Raw genomic sequence first — 22,783 nt, 5'->3', positions numbered from 1 at the left:
CATCTTGTGTCACAACAACAGCACGGGAGCCCCGGGAGAATGAGTGACACCACTGGAACAGCGACGGGAGGGCAGTTTAAACTTTATTTTATTGGGACTAAGTGATGGGTATTACAAGAATTTGTCTAAGTAGTGGACAACTTCTTTAAGCAAGAGTCGCCACTAAGCAAATGCCATGAAAACCAAGGTGGTCTCCCAACAAGTCAGGGACAAAGTGGTTGAGAAGTACAAATCAGGGTTGGGTTATTTAAAAAAAAAAAAAAAAAAAAAAAAAAGTAAATTTAAAAGAATATCCCTCTCTGCTGTTCCCCCTGAACACCATTAAATCCATTATCATTAAATGGAGAGAACATGGTACCACAACAAACCTGCCAATAGGGGGCCGCCCACCAAAGCTCTCTCTGCCTGGGCAAGGAGGGCATTAATCAGAGAGGCAGCAAAGGGATCAAATGTAATTGTGAAGGAGCTGCAAAATTCACAAGCAGAGACTGAAGTATATGTCCATATGACCACAATAAGCCGTACACTCCTTTATAGAAGAGTGGGCAGAAAAAAGCCTTTACTTACAATTTTTGTGTGCAAGTCTTATTTTGAGTTTGCCAAAATACTTGTGGGAGACTCTCTCCAAATGTATGGAGGAAGGTGCTGTGGGGTCAGCTATACCAAAATTGAACTTTTTGGCAGCCAAGGTAAACGCTATGTCTGGTGCCAAACAAATACAGCTCGTCCCCTCAAGAACACCATCTACACAGTGAAACATGGTGTGGCAGCATCATACTGTGGGAATGTTTTTGGCAGTAGGGACTGGGAAAATAGTCTTAGTCAAGGAAAAGATGGATGGTGCGAAATAGTGATATTCTTGAGCAAAACCTGTTTCCTTCTGTTAGTCATTTGAGACTGGGATGGAGGTTCACCTGCCAACAAAACAATGACCCAAAGCATACTGCTAAAGCAACACTCGAGTGGTTTAAGTAGAAACATTTAAATGTTTTGGAGTGGCCTAGTTAGAGCCCAGACCTTAATTCAATTGAGAATCTGTGGTCAGACTTGAAGATTGCTCTTCACCAGAGGAAAACCTCTAACGTAAAGGTGAACATTTTTCCTTGATGTTTGCGCAAAAAATTCCAGTGGCGAGATGTGGAAAGCTCATAGAGACCTATCCAAAGTGACTTGCAGCTGTAATTGCTGTATAAGGAGGCTCTACAAAGTACTGACTTTAGGGGGTGAATAGTTATGCACACTGAAGCTTTCAGTTATTTTGTCGTAGTTGTCCTTTGTTTCATAATAAAAAGAAAACTAAATGTTCACAGAGTTAGGCATGTTCTTTACCTGAACTGATACAAACCCTCCAAAAAACCCAGTGACATTCCAGATTGAGGTAGCAAAACACGAAAATTGCAGAGTAGCTGAATACTTTTTCAGCCACTGTATGAAAATTACGGTATTTAAGACCAGTATTTGGTGAATTAAATAGGAAAAGTCGCAACATGTTTGCAAAGCAAGGACACCGAATTTAATTGACTTGTTTATTACTGTAGTCTTGGCGACATGCCGCTGCCCTTACAGTGGTATACAGCGAGCAATTCTCCTGGCTCTAAAGTGCCATGAGCAAAGTCTAATATGGTTGACCGTGAAAGTGGTTTTATTTGGCGAGAAACCTTTCACACCGCATTTCTGTCCACCCAGTTTGGGCTAATATCCCATTTGTGCCTGTGGGTTGACAGGAGCTGGATCAGTCGCCTCTTATATTGTTAAATACATGCGGTAATATTTTCATGGGAATTTTACAGTCTGGTAAGTCTCTTATCCTGCGGTAGATTTATTGTGTTAACATGGAGTATGTGTTTGCATTCAATGAGTCATGAATAGAAATTCTGTCATCAGGCGGAGAAGTGATTTATCGCGTTACTTCTGCATCGGCTGACAACCAATCTTGTATGAAACGGATTTTTTTATCTTTTTATTGCATTTTACACAGGATGTACTATAAGTATGTGAGATCTGCAGACCAATTAGAACTGTTTTGTACTTTTGTGTACTTACTGTAATTTGCTTGGCTTTCGCTTGCAATTAACATGCGATTTCTAAAAAATCTACACTTTTATCCGCATTAATGCTGCCCTTCTAGGACTTCTAGCTGCAGAAAGTAGGTATTCCTTTGTTTTCCTCTTGACTGCGTTCTGCTTTGTCCGCGCCCCTTTGTGCATGCTCCTATAGAATACATGCCATTTATCCCCTAACGGTGACGTTTATTTTACAAAAGAGAACACTGACACTTTTTGGGATTTTTGGGAGATCATTTGCACATTTATGGGAATGTTCAGTTTTGTCATTCGTGTACTTTAAAGCAACCAAAAAGTCTATGCATACAGTTCATAGAATCACTGTGTCCCACTTCCCCTGTAATGATGGCTCGATGTCCATGTGGGTTTGACCATTGGCATGTTGTGTTGCTCCGCCACGTACTGATCCTGTAGGATAGCCGGCAGAACACTAGCGGGGGCGCACTTCTCCCCAGGTCTGCAACTTCCTTCCTGGTTTCCAAACCCGGCCTGTGGTTTTAGCAAGTGTTTTGTGATTTTTTTTTTTTCCCCCTCGCCAGCTGGCCTAGATGTCATTCATAGTTCTGTGCATAGCTTTACACCTTGTATCCGTAAATGTGCCAGTGTGGCCACTGTGATTGTAGCGGGCAGATGTGAATAGCCATTGTACTGTTAGTCAAGTTCTCTTTTTACTGTTATCAAGAGTTTCATTAATTAATCTGCCATGTTTTGCTAGTCTTGGCTCATAGATGTCTCATCTTTACTTTTCCTCACTGGTTCATAATTTTATTCTTTTGTTCAATTATTCCTACGTCTTCCCCGTTTTTAAATGTCTGTGGGTGTCATTGTCATTTTCTAGTAATGGCTGCCATTAATCACAGTCGGCTCCCTTTATTGTCCAAAGGTCATTTTGCCATAGAAATGTGCCTCTTATTTGTCTTCCCTGCTCTTGTTTGCTTCTAGGAGCCGTGTCTCAAGTACTGGATAGTCTGGAGGAGATCCATGCACTTACTGACTGCAGCGAGAAAGACCTTGATTTCCTGCACAGCGTTTTCCAGGATCAGCACTTGCACACCCTTCTAGACGTGAGTTTCCGTCCTTTGTTTTCCTAGATGCCATTTACTGTATTTAGGCTGAAATCAGAATTTTATGACTACATGAAAAACAGGGCCGAATTTATCACAGCTTTTACTGCAGGATTCTGGCTTAAAAAGCTTTGAGAAGTCACAAACCTTTGTAAAAATGTGCGATTTGTGCCATTCTCACACTATTTTCACCCAGCTCCTACCAAGTGGAGGGAGCTGGGATGTAGTGGAGCAGCGACCATTTGCCAAATTCATGATGAGCAGCAGCGTCCCTTCTGTCACAAATCTTACTCCAGTCCTCAACAGGAGTAGGATTTGTAAAAAAGTGCACCTCTTAATGAGTCAGGAGCATCTGACTCCAGCATATTCCCTCATGAAAATCACCAGTCTTGTTGAATCCGGGCCTAACTGTTCTATTGTGCTCTTGTTATAGGGGACAGCTCAGGTCAGAAATGCCCAATTTTTGCTCTTATTGGATTCATCATGCTCCTCTGAGTATTTCCTCCCGTTTTTTTTTTTTGTTTTGTTTTTTTTTAAAATCCTCCATATGATTCCACAGATTTGAACCTCTTTATTTGGCGCTATTTGTTATGTTGTCACCCAGGTCACTTTATTCTCTGGGGCATGTCTTTAGGCTGCTATGTATTATTACTCTGTGAGCACCTCCCTCTTGGCAAAGACCATAAGAATTAGCACTTGCCATGGGCCACATATGCTGCAGAAAATGTGGCACATAAGAGCTGTACCAACTGGAGTCTTAAAATGCTCATATTATTGTCTGGCGGATGCACCATCTTTAAAGAGGCTGTCTATTACTTGATCACTGATGAACTCTCCTTAGGGTAGGTCATCAATGTCTGACCAGTTGGGGTCAGATACCTGGCACCACTGCCGATTCTAGCTGTTCTCATTGACTCAAATCCACTCGAAGTGTATGTGCAGTACCCTGCTGCGGCCACAATCCGAAGACGGAGCAGTTCCACATTGAGCATTTCTGGCTGGCTGCCATTGACACCAATATAATCTGATCGGCGAGGGTGCTGGGTATCGGACCCCGACCGATCAGACATTGATGGCCTCTCCTCAGGATTGCTCATCAATAATCAAGTAGTAGAGAACCCCTTTAATTCCATTTTGACCAATTGCACCCATTAACCTGCTCATGAAAGAAAAGAATAATCTAAATACATTTTGTGACTCTACAAAAACGCTGGGGATGATTTGGGGAGAGGTATGTCCCTCTGTCAATTTCGTGAAGTGGTGGCCTTTCTGGAGTAGCCTTGTGTCGAGGCGCGTGTCATGGAGATTTTCCACATTCATTGGCAGCTGTGCGCCTTGCATCGTATTCTGGCACGGCTCTCAATCAAATTGGAATATCTTGATGAATCGGTGCCATAGTGTGTGTTTAATCTATTCGTCAGAATTTCAGAAAGTATTGGTAAAAACCATGTTCATTGCAATATGCCGATTTCCTGATTTTTGTTTTAACTAGTTTGCTTTTGTCTGGAGACACTCGGGCAATTACCGGAATGTAAACTGTTGTTTGGGTGCAATCTGCTCTCGTCAGGGATGTTGCTCGCCAGAGGCCATTGTAATGTCAGGAAGGTTATTCCGACAGTACTATTATCGGAGACCATACAACTTTCACCTTAGAATTGGATGTGGCAAACACATGAAATAATTGTGGCGTTAGGCACACACGCATAAATGGCCAAAAATATATGACTTTTGTATGCATGAATTGGATAAATATATTAGATGATAAATGTCCTTAGTTATACCATTAAAATAAGGGAAGCTAAGAATGTGGTGTATATAGAATATAACCACCAAATGGTGATAAAAGGAGTTGTAAACTGGTGGTGGGTGCTGCTCAGACTTTTACAGCAAATCCTATCTAGAAGATTCCCTTATAAAACTCCCCAATAATTGCGATGTATGCTGCGTTTTTTCTTCAAGCCTGCAAAAAAAGACTGTTCTGTGGATGTAATTGCAGCCTCACACTGTAGATGGCAGTACAGGCCACAAGTGTGAAGAAAGCCCAGAGAGAGAAGGCCTTTCCGCTTTTAGGGGCTTTTTTTTTTTTTTTGTTTTGGCTTTTTTTCTGATATTTTATTTTTAAATATAAATAAATAAGCCAAAACGCATATAATGGTCTCCAGCACTATAATACTTCTCTACTTTTTGACACCAGCTGAAGTTAGGCATGCGAGAGAAATCAGTATTTTGTCCACTCAAGCATATTGGTCACATTCCAGGAAACGTTTTCTGAATACAGATGTCAACCATTTTACTAGTTGGATTTCCCTTGAGCAGAAGAACAATCTCTCCTTTTGTTGACTGGGGCCGGTCTGGGATACAAGGTTTGTCTGCTTTTAAGGCTTGTGTTAATTGTGCAGCCTGCTCAGTATGCCGCAGATGCCGGCGGTCCCCCTCGGTGTGCTGTGTTCCTAGGATGTGCTCCATGCTCTTACGCTGGTGAGTTTCTGACCATTCCGTGTGGTTGACGCGGTTATAGACAAATACTAAAAGTAACTACTATATGTAGTTTTGCTCCTGGTTGGGTTATCGCCCACATATTCTAAAGCTCTCAATGCTTCTATTTAATTACCACCAATTTATTCTGTCTTTCTAGTTTCTATCACATTCTTTTTCTGTTCATTGACCGGATTGTGGCCCCATGGGCTTCAATAATACTTTTAGGGCAATCTTTGCCTGCATTGTTATGGTATCTATTTTGTTTAGTCATCCCCAGTCTTGAGTATTTTTGACATTAGTGAGTGTTTTTTTTAAATGGCTACACTTTGTTAGGATGTCCCCTTCTTGGGCCTCATTCAGTCATCTATTGTTTTGTACTTATGCAAAAAAAAAGACTGTCATCAGTGTTTTGGAGCCACGTTTCATCGGTGTTTAGTTAAATAGTGACACTATAATTTTTTAACCAGACTACAAATGTGAATCTAGAGGAAAACCTGTTCCCCACAGAGCCCTCGAGTATCTCAATATTTTCTAGCCGTATGTCTGCCATATACGCCGAGCTGCCGAAGGCCTCGTTCAGACATTGGTGATTTTTCTTCTATGTAAAAACGTGGGCCATTTTTACTCAGTGTTTCAGATCAGACTTTCATCAGTGTGTGTGTTTTGACCATTTAGTGTTTCATCAGGGATTTTCTCTTGTGCAAAATAAAAAAATAAATGTTATCAGTGTCGGAACTAGAGTCCCATGGGACTTGGTGCAAAATTTGGACCTGGACTCCCACCCATTTTGGACAGATGCATGGGTCCTTGTAGCGTTTCACATAATATAAAGACATACATGATGACCCCCATCATGTAACAATGTCCCTCATCCTGGCCCCATCATGTAATGTCCTCCAGCAAGGGTCCTTTCTTAGTATGCCCCCCCCCCCCCCAGTCATGGACCCTTTCCTGCTATAATGGCCATCGTTCTGCCACGCTTCTCCAATACATTAAAAAAAAAACTTCTTCTTGCCTTTCCCTGCTTCCACAATGCGCGTCATCCTCTTCTTTAGCTGGCGCAGAGACCGGCAGCTGACTTCGCTGTGCCAGCCACATTACATCACTGCCATGCGCCTCCCATGCTGGGCACGATACTAGTTGGTGGTGAGTATTGTAGTGCAGGGGGCTGGCGGGTCTCTCCGCCGCATTACATTTCAGCTCAGTGTGTGTCTACGCACATCCAACTGAAGTACCATATATGCTGACGTCGGCAGGGCCCCCTCTGCAACCGAGATTATGCCCCTTTTACTAGCACTTACAATGTTAAAAACGGTCCATACAGATGCCATCCTTTGATTTTTTTTTTTTTTTTTCAGGCACGTAAGGTATATTCTAGTATAGTATGCTATTATAGTATATTATACACGATTATATATTACTAGCTGAAGTGCCCGGCATTGCCCAGGCATAGTAACTAACTATGGTTATAACAAATTATAATGATTATATCTATATATACACTGCTCAAAAAATAAAGGGAACACTTAAACAACAGAATATAACTCCAAGTAAACCAAACTTCTGTGAAATCAAATTGTCCACTTAGGAAGCAACACTGATTGACAACCAATTTCACATGCTGTTGTGCAAATGGAATAGACAATAGATGGAAATTATTGGCAATTATCAAGACACCCTTAATAAACCAGTGGTTCTGCAGGTGGTGACCACAGATCACATCTCAGTACCAATGCTTTCTGGCTGATGTTTTGGTCACTCTTGAATGTTGGTTGTGCTTTCACACTCGTAGCATGGGACGGACTCTACAACCCACACAAGTGGCTCAGGTAGTGCAGCTCATCCAGGATGGCACATCAATGCAAGCTGTGGCAAGAAGGTTTGCTGTGTCAGCGTAGTGTCCAGAGGCTGGAGGCGCTACCAGGAGACAGGCCAGTACAACAGAAGACGTGGAGGGGGCCGTAGGAGGGCAACAACCCAGCAGCAGGACCGCTACCTCAGTCTTTGTGCAAGGAGGAACAGGAGGAGCACTGCCAGAGCCCTGCAAAATGACCTCCAGCTGGCCACAAATGTGCATGTGTCTGCACAAACAGTTAGAAACCGACTCCATGAGGATGGTCTGAGTGCGCAACATCAACAGATGGGGGTTGTGCTCACAGCCTAACACCGAGCGGTCGACCAAAGAAATGCCACCCCACACCATTACCTACTGCCAAACTGGTCATGCTGAAGGATGTTGCAGGCAGTAGATCAATCTTCACGGTGTCTCCAGAGTTTGTCACATCTGTCAAATGTGCTTAGTGTGAACCTGCTTTCATCTGTGAAGAGCACAGGGCGCCAGTGGCGAATTTGCCAATCCTGGTGTTGTGTGGCAAATGCCAAACATCCTGCATGGTGTTGGTGCTGTGAGCACAACCTCCATCTGTGGACATCGGGCACTCAGACCATCCTCATGGAGGATGAGGGATTTACCCTAACTTCCACACCGGAGATCCCTTTAAGAGGGACCTGGGGTCAGAATCAGAGCACATAGAGGATTTGCCCTCACTTCCATACCAAGGATCCCTTTAATAGAATCCTTGGATCAGAACCAGAGCGCTGAGTGGATTTACTCTGACTTGCATACTAATGATCCCTTTAATAGAATCCTGGGGTCAGAATCAGAGCGCTGAGGGATTTGCCCTAACTTCCATACAGGAGATCCCTTTAAGAGAGCCTGGAGTCAGTACCAGAGCATTTGAATGCAATTGCCCTGACTTCCATACCGGGGATCCCTTTAAGAGGGAAGATGGGGATATGGGCACGGAAGGGGGATTCATTTCTGTCATGTGCTCTCTGCTCCTTTCTGGGGGGCAGACAATGGCTGGGAGCTTATGTTTCCAGGGATGCTAGATTTCTCCCACCCGGTCAGTGTCTGCTGAGGGGTTGTCGTGGAGTGGGAAAAATGTTGCTTATAGTAACCAATCACAGCTCAGCTCCTTTTAAACAGCTCTGGTGAAATGAAAGATACTTCGTGATTGGTTGATGATACATACATACATACATACATACATACATATTCACACACATTCAATTTTATATATATAGATTTACTATTACACTATATAAGTAGTGTGTGTGTGTATATGTATATATACAGTGTGTCCGTAAAGTCATGATGCACTTTTCACCAGTCACAGGAAAGCAACAAAAGACGATAGAAATGTGAAATCTCCTCCAAATAAAAGAAAAACTCTCCCAGTTTCATACCTATTCAGTGCAGTTCGATGTTGGCTCCATTTGTTTCCCTACACACATACAAACAATAGTGAAGTTCTTGCCACACACGGGTAAGGACATCTGGTGGAACAGAGTGAATAACATCTGTGATTCTCTGTTTTAAGTGATTGTCGTTGATACGTTCAATGTACACAGGTTGCTTCACATAACCCCAAAAGTAAAAGTCTAAGGGCGTCAGATCTGGGGACCGTGGTATACTTGTACAGTTGTGGCAAAAAGTATTGACACCCCTGCAATTCTGTCAGATAATACTCAGTTTCTTCCTGAAAATGATTGCAAACACAAATTCTTTGTTATTATCTTCATTTAATTTGTCTTAAATGAAAAAACACAAAAATAATTGTCCTAAAGCCAAATTGGATATAATTCCACACCAAACATAAAAAAGAGGGTGGACAAAAGTATTTGCACTGTTCGAAAAATCATGTGATGCTTCTCTAATTTGTGTAATTAACAGCACCTGTAACTTAGCTGTGGCACCTAACAGGTGTTGGCAATAACTAAATCACAGTTGCAGCCAGTTGACATGGATTAAAGTTGACTCAACCTCTGTCCTGTGTCCTTGTGTGTACCACATTGAGCATAGAGAAAAGAAAGAAGACCAAAGAACTGTGAGGACTTGAGAAACCAAATTGTGAGGACGCATGAGCAATCTCAAGGCTACAAGTCCATCTCCAAAGACCTGAATGTTCCTGTGTCTACCGTGCGCAGTGTCATCAAGAAGTTTAAAGCCCATGGCACTGTGGCTACCTCCCTATATGTGGACGGAAAAGAAAAATTGACAAGAGATTTCAACGCAAGATTGTGTGGATGTTGGATAAAGAACCTCGACTAACATCCAAACAAGTTCAAGCTGCCCTACAGTCCGAGGGTACAACAGTGTCAATCCGTACTATCCGTCGGCGTCTGAATGAAAAGGGACTGTATGGTAGGAGACCCAGGAAGACCCCACTTCTTACCCCGAGACATAAAAAAGCCAGGCTGGAGTTTGCCAAAACTTACCTGAAAAAGCCTAAAACATTTTGGAAGAATGTTCTCTGGTCAGATGAGACAAAAGTAGCGCTTTTTGGGCAAAGGCATCAACATAGAGTTTACAGGAGAAAAAAAGAGGCATTCAAAGAAAAGAACACAGTCCCTACAGTCAAACATGGCGGAGGTTCCCTGATGTTTTGGGGTTGCTTTGCTGCCTCTGGCACTGGACTGCTTGACCGTGTGCATGGCATTATGAAGTCAGAAGACTACCAACAAATTTTGCAGCATAATGTAGGGCCCAGTGTGAGAAAGCTGGGTCTCCCTCAGAGGTCATGGGTCTTCCAGCAGGACAATGACCCAAAACACACTTCAAAAAGCACTAGAAAATGGTTTGAGAGAAAGCACTGGAGACTTCTAAGGTGGCCAGCAATAAGTCCAGACCTGAATCCCATAGAACACCTGTGGAGAGATCTAAAAATGGCAGTTTGGAGAAGGCACCCTTCAAATATCAGGGACCTGGAGCAGTTTGCCAAAGAAGAATTGTCTAAAATTCCAGGAGAGCATTGTAAGAAACTCATTGATGGTTAGCGGAAGCGGTTGGTCGCAGTTATTTTGGCTAAAGGTTGTGCAACCAAGTATTAGGCTGAGGGTGCCAATACTTTTGTCTGGCCCATTTTTGGAGTTTTGTGTGAAATGATCAATGTTTTGCTTTTTGCTTCATTCTCTTTTGTGTTTTTTCATTTAAGACAAATTAAATGAAGATAATAATACCAAAGAATTTGTGTTTGCAATCATTTTCAGGAAGAAACTGAGTATTATCTGACACAATTGCAGGGGTGTCAATACTTTTGGCCACAACTGTATACTTTCCTGTGACTGGTCAAAAGAGCACCATGACTTTACTGACACACTGTATATCTTATACTGTATAGTTTTACTTGTATGGGTAATTTGTCTGTGACTATAGTAAAAGAAAAAAAAAAACTGACATGTCTCCATGATTTTTTTTACAGATATGTGAACAGCTGCATAGATTATGGATACATTTTCTGTATGTGAGAACGGCCGTTTGAATGAGGCCTTCTGCCGACACACTTGCTGAGAAATTGTGGGTTATTGTGTGCAGAAAGTCTATTCTACCGCAGGATTTCCGAACTGTTGAAACTCCAGCTTTATTTTGCCTAAAAAGCAGGCACATCACGTAGGAATGTGCTTCCGATACGCTTTTCAGTCTAGTCCCTTATAACTTTTTACTAAGCAAGTTAATTTCTTTTTTCAACTTTCGTATAAAGTTAGTAAAACCTAGAAAAGGGGTTGTATCGACTCACGGATCAAAGTTAACCTGTCAGTTATATTGCACGGTGAAATATGTAAATTTTTCTTTTTTTTGTTCATGCACCAAAAATAAAAAGTGAATATACCAGTAAAATATACAGCTTGTCCGAAAAAAAAAAATGCTCTTTCACTACCATCTTTTGAAAAATATGAAAGTTATGGTTGGCAAAAAATAGGTATTTTGATCAGAAGTACTGTACTTTCTTTCTGCTAAAGTAGCAAAACATGGTAAAAACCTATGAATTTGGTATTATAATCATTGTGCCATTCATAAAGCTAACGGGTCAGTTATACCTAACTACAAATGATGATTTAAAAAAAAAAAAGTATTCATTCTATCTATATAGCTGCTGTTGTTCTTTGTTTCTTTTGTCTCCTAAGGCTATGTCCACACGGTCAGGAAATAGCAGCGTTTTGGATGCAGTGTATTTTCGCTGTGTCCAAAGCTCTGCGTTCTAATCGCGCAGGTAAGTCGGCATGTGTTCAGTGAACCATGCACATTTACAGCACAGGTGATCTTACTCAGAGTTAAATAGAAGCACAGTGAGCATGGAATTTCTATAAATCCCATCCACTGTGCTTGTAACATAGAACGCAGAGTTTTGGACGCAGCACAGGTGAGCTGTGCAAAAAGCTGCTCTTCCTGATCATGATACAATAGCAAAGGTATATACCAGCATCCTGTATATGACAATGCAACAACAGGTGCTGTGAATCATGGACACAATAACGGATCAGTCGTTACAAATCATAGAACGGGGATGTGGAAACCACAAAAATTACGACCAAAGATCCAATCCAAGCAAAAATGGTATCTCTTTATTAGGGAAGGACAAGCAAACTGGAGAAAATGGGGAACGTGCAAAGGAGCAAGCAAAGTTCAGCAGTGCTAGAGGACGTGCAGGACTAACCACGGCCAAAACAAATATATTTGGATACCAAAGTATCACTCACATAATATTCTAGAGGCAGAGGATATCTCATTGTAATCTCCAAAATTGTATAGCAAAATACAATCAAAATTGCATACTTGATCACCAGCAATCAGATATATGACTTGCTTACAATGGCATTTAGAAGGCCTACACTATAACAGACCTGTGTCTGCATACGTCCATACCTAATCTGTACCTATAATCATTTGAACAGTGTGACCAAAATATTAGCGTAGCCAATTACTACTAATCCCTCTAAATGAGGTTTATTGCCGGTGAAAGCTCGTCATGTCAAGGAGACACATTACCCACCCTCCCAGGGGACACACACTAGCACCCACCCAGGAAGAGGTCAATAGCCCCCAGATAGTATTACCTCAAATAGTGAAAGTTCAGATGGCCGGGCAGTCCGAACGTCACCCTGACACGCGTTTCGGAGATGTACTCCTTCATCAGGGGGTGTGGAATCAAATAGAGTCCGCAGTTTAAAAACCGCCTGACCGGAAGTGCCCGTGACGTGGACCGGAAGTGACACATGCGTCGTAGCAACCCAGGACGCCGAGTGGCCGCCGCGTCATGCAGTGGGAGGTGCCGAAGCACTCCCCACACACATAGAGACGCCGAGACCATCAGGCATGTCGGGTCCCAACGCGCATGCGTACAAAGTCGTCGCCACGTCAATTCAATACACCGCAGATCATATGGGCAGACACCCTATAATAGTAATATGCCTTAGGTCATATCATATCCCAATGGGTACAACAAGATAGTGCAAATACTTATGTCCATTATGTCACATTATGCCCACAGTAAATAAACAAATCAGACTTATAAACAATAAGCCATATCAATATACAATTTCAAAAAAGAAAAAAATATATGAAAAAATAAATAAGAAAAATGAAAAACATTACAAAAAGACAAAAAAAATTTTTAAATAAAAATGGAAAAAGAAAAAATATGAAAAAATAAATAAGAAAAATGAAAAACATTACAAAAAGACAAAAAAAATTTTTAAATAAAAATGGAAAAAGAAAAAAAGAAAATATATGAAAAAATAAATAAGAAAAATGAAAAACATTACAAAAAGACAAAAAAAATTTTTAAATAAAAATGGAAAAAGAAAAAATATGAAAAAATAAATAAGAAAAATGAAAAACATTACAAAAAGACAAAAAAAAGTTTAAATAAAAATGGAAAAAGAAAAAAGAAAAAATATGAAAAAATAAATAAGAAAAATGAAAAACATTACAAAAAGACAAAAAAATTTTTAAATAAAAATGGAAAAAGAAAAAAAGAAAATATATGAAAAAATAAATAAGAAAAATGAAAAACATTACAAAAAGACAAAAAAAATGTTTAAATAAAAATGGAAAAAGAAAAAATATGAAAAAATAAATAAGAAAAATGAAAAACATTACAAAAAGACAAAAAAAATTTTTAAATAAAAATGGAAAAAGAAAAAAAGAAAATATATGAAAAAATAAATAAGAAAAATGAAAAACATTACAAAAAGACAAAAAAAATTTTTAAATAAAAATGGAAAAAGAAAAAAAGAAAATATATGAAAAAATAAATAAGAAAAATGAAAAACATTACAAAAAGACAAAAAAAATTTTTTAATAAAAATTGAAAAAGAAAAAATATGAAAAAATAAATAAGAAAAATGAAAAACATTACAAAAAGACAAAAAAAATGTTTAAATAAAAATGGAAAAAGAAAAAATATGAAAAAATAAATAAGAAAAATGAAAAACATTACAAAAAGACAAAAAAAATTTTTAAATAAAAATGGAAAAAGAAAAAAAGAAAATATATGAAAAAATAAATAAGAAAAATGAAAAACATTACAAAAAGACAAAAAAAATTTTTAAATAAAAATGGAAAAAGAAAAAAAGAAAATATATGAAAAAATAAATAAGAAAAATGAAAAACATTACAAAAAGACAAAAAAAATTTTTTAATAAAAATTGAAAAAGAAAAAATATGAAAAAATAAATAAGAAAAATGAAAAACATTACAAAAAGACAAAAAAAATGTTTAAATAAAAATGGAAAAAGAAAAAATATGAAAAAATAAATAAGAAAAATGAAAAACATTACAAAAAGACAAAAAAAATTTTTAAATAAAAATGGAAAAAGAAAAAAAGAAAATATATGAAAAAATAAATAAGAAAAATGAAAAACATTACAAAAAGACAAAAAAAATTTTTTAATAAAAATTGAAAAAGAAAAAATATGAAAAAATAAATAAGAAAAATGAAAAACATTACAAAAAGACAAAAAAAATGTTTAAATAAAAATGGAAAAAGAAAAAATATGAAAAAATAAATAAGAAAAATGAAAAACATTACAAAAAGACAAAAAAAATTTTTAAATAAAAATGGAAAAAGAAAAAAAGAAAATATATGAAAAAATAAATAAGAAAAATGAAAAACATTACAAAAAGACAAAAAAAATTTTTAAATAAAAATGGAAAAAGAAAAAAAGAAAATATATGAAAAAATAAATAAGAAAAATGAAAAACATTACAAAAAGACAAAAAAAATTTTTTAATAAAAATTGAAAAAGAAAATATATGAAAAAATAAATAAGAAAAATGAAAAACATTACAAAAAGACAAAAAAAATGTTTAAATAAAAATGGAAAAAGAAAAAATATGAAAAAATAAATAAGAAAAATGAAAAACATTACAAAAAGACAAAAAAAATTTTTAAATAAAAATGGAAAAAGAAAAAAAGAAAATATATGAAAAAATAAATAAGAAAAATGAAAAACATTACAAAAAGACAAAAAAAATTTTTAAATAAAAATGGAAAAAGAAAAAAAGAAAATATATGAAAAAATAAATAAGAAAAATGAAAAACATTACAAAAAGACAAAAAAAATTTTTTAATAAAAATTGAAAAAGAAAAAATATGAAAAAATAAATAAGAAAAATGAAAAACATTACAAAAAGACAAAAAAAATTTTTTAAATAAAAATAACACATTTGCATACAACTTGTGTAAGTACTGGCAGACACTAGACATATATATATTCATTCTCCATATAATGTTGTTGATGATCACATGGGACTCTTCCTTCATAACGAATATAAGCGGTGAAAATAATAATAAATTTTATTTCTATAGCGCCGACATATTCCGCAGCACTTTACATTTCAGAGGGGACTTGTACAGACAATATACATTACAGCATAACAATAATCGCATAGATCATAACAGATACCAAGAGGAATGAGGGCCCTGCTCGCAAGCTTACAATCTATGAGGAAAAAAGGGGAGACACGAAAGGTGGGTGGTAACAGTTGCCCTGATTGTATGGACCAGCCATAATGTTAAGTGTGTAACAGTACAGATGCAGAGGGCTAATGGATGCATAAAGCATGTGGGAACATGATGCGGGGAACCTGGTTTTGGTAAAAATAAAACTTTTGGCTGTGCCACATAGGGATAGATTAGGTTAATGTGTTGAGGCGGTAGGCCAGTCTGAATAAATGAGTTTTCAGGACACGCTTAAAATTGTAGGGATTGGGGACTAATCATATTGACCTGGGAAGTGCGTTCCAAAGAATTGGCGCAGCACGTGTATAGTCTTGAAGACAGGTGTGGGAGGTTCTGATTATTGAGGATGCTAACCTCATTTCATCAGCAGAACGGAGGGCGCGGGTAGCATGGTATACTGAAACAAGGGAGATGTAGGGTGGTGGTGAGCTATGAAGAGCTTTGTGGGTGAGGGTAATAAGTTTGTACTGGATTCTGGAGTGGATGGGTAGCCAGTGTAATGACTGGCACAAGGTAGAGGCATCGGTGTAACGATTGGCGAGGAATATGATCCTGGCAGCAGCATTCAAGACAGATTGGAGGGGGGAGAGTTTGGTAAGAGGGAGACAGATTAGAAGTTACAATACTCGGGACGAGAATGAATAAGAGAAACAGTCAGAGTTTTTGCAGAGTCAAAAGTAAGAAAAGGTCGAATTCTAGAAATCTTTTTGAGGTGCAGATAACAAGAGCGAGCCATTGATCGGATGTGGGGGACAAAGGAAAGCTCGGAGTCAAGTATGACCCCAAGACAGCGGGCATGTTGCTGGGGAGTAATAGTGGCGCCACACACAGAAATGGTAATGTCGGCTATAGGTACATTAGTAGCGGGAGGAAACACAAGGAGTTCAGTCTTTGACAGGTTTAGTTTCAGATATAGTGAGGACATGATGTTAGACACAGCGTTTTGACAATTGCCGGTGTTTTCTAGAAAGGCTGGCGTGATGTCAGGAGAAGAAGCGTATAATTTGGTGTCGTCAGTATATAGATGATACTGGAAACCTAATCTACTGATTGTTTGACCAATAGGGGCAGTGTACAAAGAGAAGAAGGGGGCCTAGGACTGATCCTTGAGGAACCCCAACAGTAAGGGGAAGATGAGAGGAGGAGGAGCCAGCAAAAGATACAGTAAAGGAGCGGTCAGAGAGATAGGAGGAGAACCAGGAGAGAACGGTGTCCTTGAGGCCAATGGAACGGAGCATAGTGAGGAGGAGCTAATGATCCACAGGGTCGAATGCTGCAGAGAGATCCAAGAGAATTAGCATGGAGTAATGACCATTAGATTTAGCTGTTAGTAGATCATTAGAGACTTTAGTGAGGGCAGTTTCAGTAGAGTGTAAGGAGCGGAAGCTGGATTGGAGAGGGTCGAGAAGAGGGTTTTCTGAGAGATAGCGGATAAGACGGGAGTGGACCAGGCGTTCCAGGAGTTTAGAGATGAAGGGAAGATTAGAGACAGGTCTATAGTTAGCGGCACAGTTTTGGTCGAGGGATGGTTTTTTTAAGTAGTGGATGTATGATGGCATGCTTAAATGAGGAGGGAAAGATACCAGAAGAGAGCGAGAGGGTAAATATTTTAGTTAGGTGTGGGGTGACAGCAGGGGAAAGGGGCTGGAGTAGATATGACGGAAATAGGTCACTGGTGCAAGTGGTTGGGCGAGAAGATGCAAGGAGCCTGCTTACTTCTTCTTCTGTGACTGGCAGGGCTGTGGAGTCGGTAAGCCAAACCTGCGGCTCCGACTCCTCAATTTCCCTTACACCGACTCCACGACTCCGACTCCCACACATATTGCTTATATTTAAGTGAAAAATTTATTGTAGTACAATGTGAACCTCAGACATTTAATCATTTTTATGATCCAATAATCAAGATATTTAGATAGAACAGAATATATATTGGTGTACTACCCGGTTTTCATTCTTTTTGGTACAGATACGATATGGATAGACAGATATGGATAGATAGAGCAGATTTCTAATCTGCTTTTGCTATTGAAAACATTATCTATGAGCTCAAAAACCTTTCAGGTGATGCAGTTTTTTAAAAAGATGATCAGCTTTTGCAGCTGAAAAACGTATCCTCAAAAAACACAGGAAAAACGCTGTGTGTGAATGTAGCCTTAGATCAGGAATATAACAGCCATTTATAGGACATTTCATAACTTTCCCAAACTCCTATGAAAAAATATTCAGCACATCCTGCATTGAATTACTGTACCCAATTTATTATATATTTTAGGAGTCGGAGTCGGTCCATTTTATACCGACTCCGACCACCAAAATGACCACCGACTCCACGACTCCGACTCCACAGCCCTGGTGACTGGTTCAAAAGGTGAAAAGGAATTCCGGGCAAATTCCAGTCAGGGTAGTGGATAGTGATACTAAAAAAAGAAATATATGTTAAAAACAATGCATAAAAATTGCATAAAAAAACGCTACACCGGTATGCGCCAAGGCACAGTCCCGAAGCAGACTATGCAATCAGAGGAATGGAACATACGACAAACTCTCATTTAAGCCATGAGGATGCACCGTGTTTAAGGTCCATATCCACCTCGTCTCTTTTTGGGCTAAACGTTGAGATATTTTCCCACCCCGAATCCCTACATCTATCATGCCTATACTTTTAGGCCACTACTGTCACACTTGTGGTAGGTCTTAAAATATCTAGGTAGCGTTTTAAGTAAGTGCAAATCTTCTTCATTTGCTGGGGCCTGTATACCTAGAACATGCTCCCTGATCCTAACCTTCAACTGTCGGGTGGTAAGCCCTACATAAATCAGGGAACAGGGGCATGTGGCTTAGTAGATGGCATTACGGGACATACAGTTAATAGATTTCCTGATCTTATACTGTTTCTGTCCCGAAGAATCCGTACAAGTGTCATCTTTGATCATGTTCACACATGCCACACAGTGGCCGCAAGCCGCACTACCGCCCCTTTTATTACGGGCAGAATCATCCAGAAAGGTCTTAGAGGGATCACTGACATAATGGCTACGTACCAGGTGATCTCGTAAATTCCTGGCCCATAATGGACACAAGTATTTGTACTATCTTGCTATACCCATTGGGATATGATATGACCTAAGGCATATTACTATTAAAGGGTGTCTGCCCATATGATCTGCGGTGTATTGAATTGGCGTGGCGATGACCTTGTACGCATGCATGTTGGGACCCGGCATGCCTGATGGTCTCGGCGTCTGTGTGTGGGGAGTGCTTCGGCGCCTCCCACTGCATGACACGGCAGCCACCCAGCATCCCGGGTTGCTACGACGCTGCATGCATCACTTCCGGTCCGCGTCACGGGCACTTCCCGTCCGGAGGTTTTTAAACTGCGGACTCTATTTGATTGCATACCCCCTGACGAAGGAGTACATCACCGAAACGCACGTCAGAGTGACGTGCGGACCGCCCGGCCATCTGAACTTTCACTATTTGAGGTAATACTATCTCGGGGCTGTTGACCCCTTCCTGGGTGGGTGCTAGTATGTGTCCCCTGGGAGGGTGGGTAATGTGTCTCCTTGACATGACAAGCTTTCACCGGCAATAATCCTCATTTAGAGGGATTAGTAGTAATTGGCTACGCTAATATTTTGGTCACACTGTTCAAATGATTATAGGTACATATTAGGTATGGACGTATACGGACACAGGTCTGTTATAGTGTAGACCTTCTAAATGCCATTGTAAGCAAGTCATATATCTGCTGGTGATCAAGTATGCAATTTTGATTGTATTTTGCTATACTATTTTGGAGATTACAGTGAGATATCCTCTGCCTCTAGAATATTATTTGAGTGATACTTTGGTATCCAAATATATTTGTTTTGGCCATGGTTAGTCCTGCACGTCCTCTAGCACTGCTGCACTTTGCTTCTTTGCACATGTTCCCCATTTTCTCCCGTTTGCTTGTCCTTCCCTAATAAAGAGATACCATTTTTGCTTGTATTGGATCTTTGGTTGTAATTTTTGTGGTTTCCACATCCCTCTTTCTTCCTGATCATGGGCACGCAGCCTAAAGAGTTTAATAAATGGTAATCAAGAAGTCGCATTTACAACAAAATTAAAACGATGAAGACTACAGCTTGTCAAGCAAAAAAAAGCCCTCCCACAACTCCACTGACACAGAATTGTAGAACTTGGATCTCAGGATATTGTGACTCCCCAAAAACCTGTTTTTTCTTGTACAATACACTGAAAAATATAAATGTGGCATCCACATAATACTACTGACCTACAGAATAAAGTAAGCACTCAAACAATAACAATAATGAAAAAGTCAATAAAGGGAAAAATTGACTTAATTGGACAAGGGGTTAAATTGGTTAGTTAGGAAAAATGTAAAAAAAAATTGCCATACATTTTTCTTCCCAGAAGATATATTTGCCTAAGGCCCTCTTCACACGTGCTGATAATTCCAGCTCTGGAAAAGCCAGTAATGGTTCTGTACATGTGTAATCCATGTGGCATCAATGTGCCCTTCCTGTGTACTGGAATACAATGGAGACTAGGCATGACAGATATTTAGGTGATGGATAGATAGATATGGGGTAGATAAAGATATCTGTGAGATATGTAATTGGTGGTGTGTGTGTGTGTAGTTTACTGTACATGTATTTAGCTAATAAGCACTTGGAGTCCTCCTTATTCTTGATAAGCAGCCAAGGTAAAGCAGACAGCTGTGGGCTTATCACATTATTCTCATTAGGATAGATTCCCAGCAAGAGGAGATGATGGTTACTGTCCAAACTATGTGCGAAGAATCTCCATTTTTTTTTCTTATTATCTAGAGCAGTAATGCAACTCAAATTTCATATAATTCATGTTTACATTCTACAACGCTACAGATTGTTACTTTTTGTTAGTTCTGTATAGAGATGGCTACTCTTAGTTTCCACCAGTTTTCTGTATGGAAGTGACAGTCGTTTTCTTGTACATTGTCTCTCTGACCGGGCACTCCACTCACCAGCCTGTGGCTGCAGGATCCTATCTACCTACATAAATGCAGGCTTCAGTCTGAGAGGATTCACATGAGGTGGGATCCCTGCAACCCGAGATTGCCTTGTCAGTGCCTGCTGGGAATGCATGAACTGGCCAAATTATGTGCTAAGAATCTCCATTTTTTTTTTTCTTATCTAGAGTAGTAATGCAATTCAGATTTCATACATTTCATGTTTACATGCTATAGAATGCAACGTTATTTGTTAGTTGGCTTATCAGGTTGGGAAGGTCCATGAATATTGGGCCCTTCCCAGCCTAAAAATACCAGCCTGCAGCCGACCCAGAATTGACGCATCCATTAGCTAAGCCAATTCTGGCCCTTTTTCCAGATTTACCCTGGTGTGGTGGCAATCGGGCTATTGGTAGTTGGGGGTGATGACAGCTGTGATTTGTCAAATATCATAGCTGCCATCAAGCCCTGGGGTTAGTAATGGAGAGGTATCTATCAGACACCCCCAATACTGACCCGGTAAAAAAAAAAAATACTTTATTTGAGTAAATACGCCCTTTGTCACATGTAGATGTGTGCAGCCTCATAGATTATAATGGGTGTGCGGAAGTGTCGCCAGTACATGTGAAAACTGTCACCACACGTACTGGAAACACTGTAGCAATGTATGGAACTACATGCACTATAATATCCTATAAGTACACTTTTGTAAAAAGAAAATGATTAAAATGGCCTAACTTCTAAAGCTGGAAACTAAACCTATTTTCACAATAATATTTCACCACAAATGAAAAACACTTGGCGCCGTGTGATGTAGACATGGTTTTTATGCATTTACTAGCACTTGCAAATTTGGGCCATGATTATGAAGGATAAACGACAAGTCACCTATGCAAAATATATGAATGTAGGTGGCGTGTGAAATGTTTGTTGTCCTGGACATCGTTCTCAGGTGTCACTAGTTAAATTACAAAAGTTGCATGATTTTATATATCTGAGCGAATATAAAAAGTGATAAAATGATAGCATAGGCTATGTAGCCAGTGTCACACCTGTGTTCTGGTGGACTCAACTGGTGGCCAATTTTTGCTTATTTATCGGAGCAATCAATGCCACGCTGTATGGAAGAGCAGTTGTTCCTTTGTTTAAAGTGCGCCTGACGCATTTCCCTTATAATCCGTTTTTGAGCATAATCCCTGTATCCATGTGCTGTCCTTGCGCATAGCGTGTAGCTTACGGACAGGCCACAGACCAATTCAAGACAAACGTATAGTACATATGAGCATTTTTTACACAGGAAGACGGTCCTGATGTACCGTGGATCAGACTTTGCCATAAACTTAAGTGCATTAAAAAACTGATGTCATGCTGACACAATTCGTATGGCATCAGTTTTTATAGATTCAATGCAATTAACATAGCAAGCTGTTTTTGGTCTTGTACTTTTTTGTTTTTTTTATACTGTTTAAAGCATGAAAACAGATCCCATAAAAATGTATAAAATGGATATATTGATGAAAAATCGACTGTTTTACTGTACATAGTCACAGAAAGAGCTCTCTTTCCACTTTCAGGAAAGACCTCCACTGATTTACTTCTTTTCTATACACCCCTGTAATGTTCCCTCTGCTAACAGGGAAGCTTTGTGTGCAGCTAGTAAGGCTGTGTGCACACTTTGCGTCTTTGTCGCATGTGTTGGTCACAAAACCTGAAGGGATTCCCAATGCCAGCAATGTGAATCTTGAAGCCTCATACATGCATAGCTTATTAGTGACTTGCAGATTTAGTGCAGACCAAGTTCCCATTGACTTCAATGAATTCAGTCAAAAACACTGTAAAATCTCAGGTATAAAAATGATTACGATTTTGCTGTGTTTTTGTAAAAAAAACACAGGGGGGTCCAAGGAAAAAAAATGTAATGTTGCTAACCAAATAAAAGAAAAGAAAAATGACATGCACCCCCCCCCCCCTATTTTTTGTAACCAGCAAAGGCAAAGCTGAGAGCTGATTTTATCAGGCAGGGAAGGTCCATGGTTATTGGGCTTTTCCCAGCCTAAAAATACCAGCCCACAGCCACCCGAGAAGTTAACCATCACATGAGATGAATTAATTGCGGTGCTTCGCCTTGGCTCTTCCTGATTGCCCTGGTGCTTTTTGGAATTTGGGGTTAATGGGGTTTGGAATTCATATCAGCTGTAAACTGTCCAAAAACATAGCAGACATCAAGCCCTGGTGTCAGTAATGGAAAGTTGGCTATCAGACACCCCCATTACTTGCCCAAAATTACAAAAAACCCACACACAATATTTTAGCAAAATGAATACTCCCTCACTTTCCCTGGTTCACCACTTGATGAACAAAAAATATTCAATGTAGTCC

At 39.4% G+C, this 22,783-nt stretch overlaps 1 protein-coding gene and 1 long non-coding RNA gene across 11 annotated transcripts in view; both read left to right on the top strand.

Annotated features, from left to right (window-relative positions):
* The window catches only part of CASK (calcium/calmodulin dependent serine protein kinase), a 417,331-nt gene that overhangs the window by 255,477 nt on the left and 139,071 nt on the right, over window positions 1-22,783 (top strand). For 7 of the 10 annotated variants that reach the window (XM_073566047.1, XM_073566045.1, XM_073566042.1 and 4 more), the window contains exons 11-12: window positions 2,129-2,146; window positions 3,006-3,127. In XM_073566047.1, coding sequence (XP_073422148.1) covers window positions 2,129-2,146; window positions 3,006-3,127 — 140 coding nt within the window. The remainder of the gene's footprint in view (window positions 1-2,128; window positions 2,147-3,005; window positions 3,128-22,783) is intronic. The other 3 variants (XM_073566050.1, XM_073566048.1, XM_073566043.1) reach the window with 1 other exon arrangement.
* Window positions 3,134-11,287, top strand: LOC141080661 (uncharacterized). The gene is made up of 2 exons (XR_012228984.1): window positions 3,134-5,605; window positions 10,870-11,287. It is a non-coding gene; the product is annotated as an uncharacterized lncRNA (long non-coding RNA).

This window comes from Dendrobates tinctorius, unplaced genomic scaffold, assembly GCF_039654945.1.
Source record: "Dendrobates tinctorius isolate UK_male_01 unplaced genomic scaffold, ASM3965494v1 ptg000016l, whole genome shotgun sequence".
In the NCBI taxonomy this organism is placed as follows: Eukaryota; Metazoa; Chordata; class Amphibia; order Anura; family Dendrobatidae; genus Dendrobates; species Dendrobates tinctorius.
Note: the sequence above shows the minus strand (reverse complement) of the source record. Positions and strands in the feature narration are given on the sequence as shown.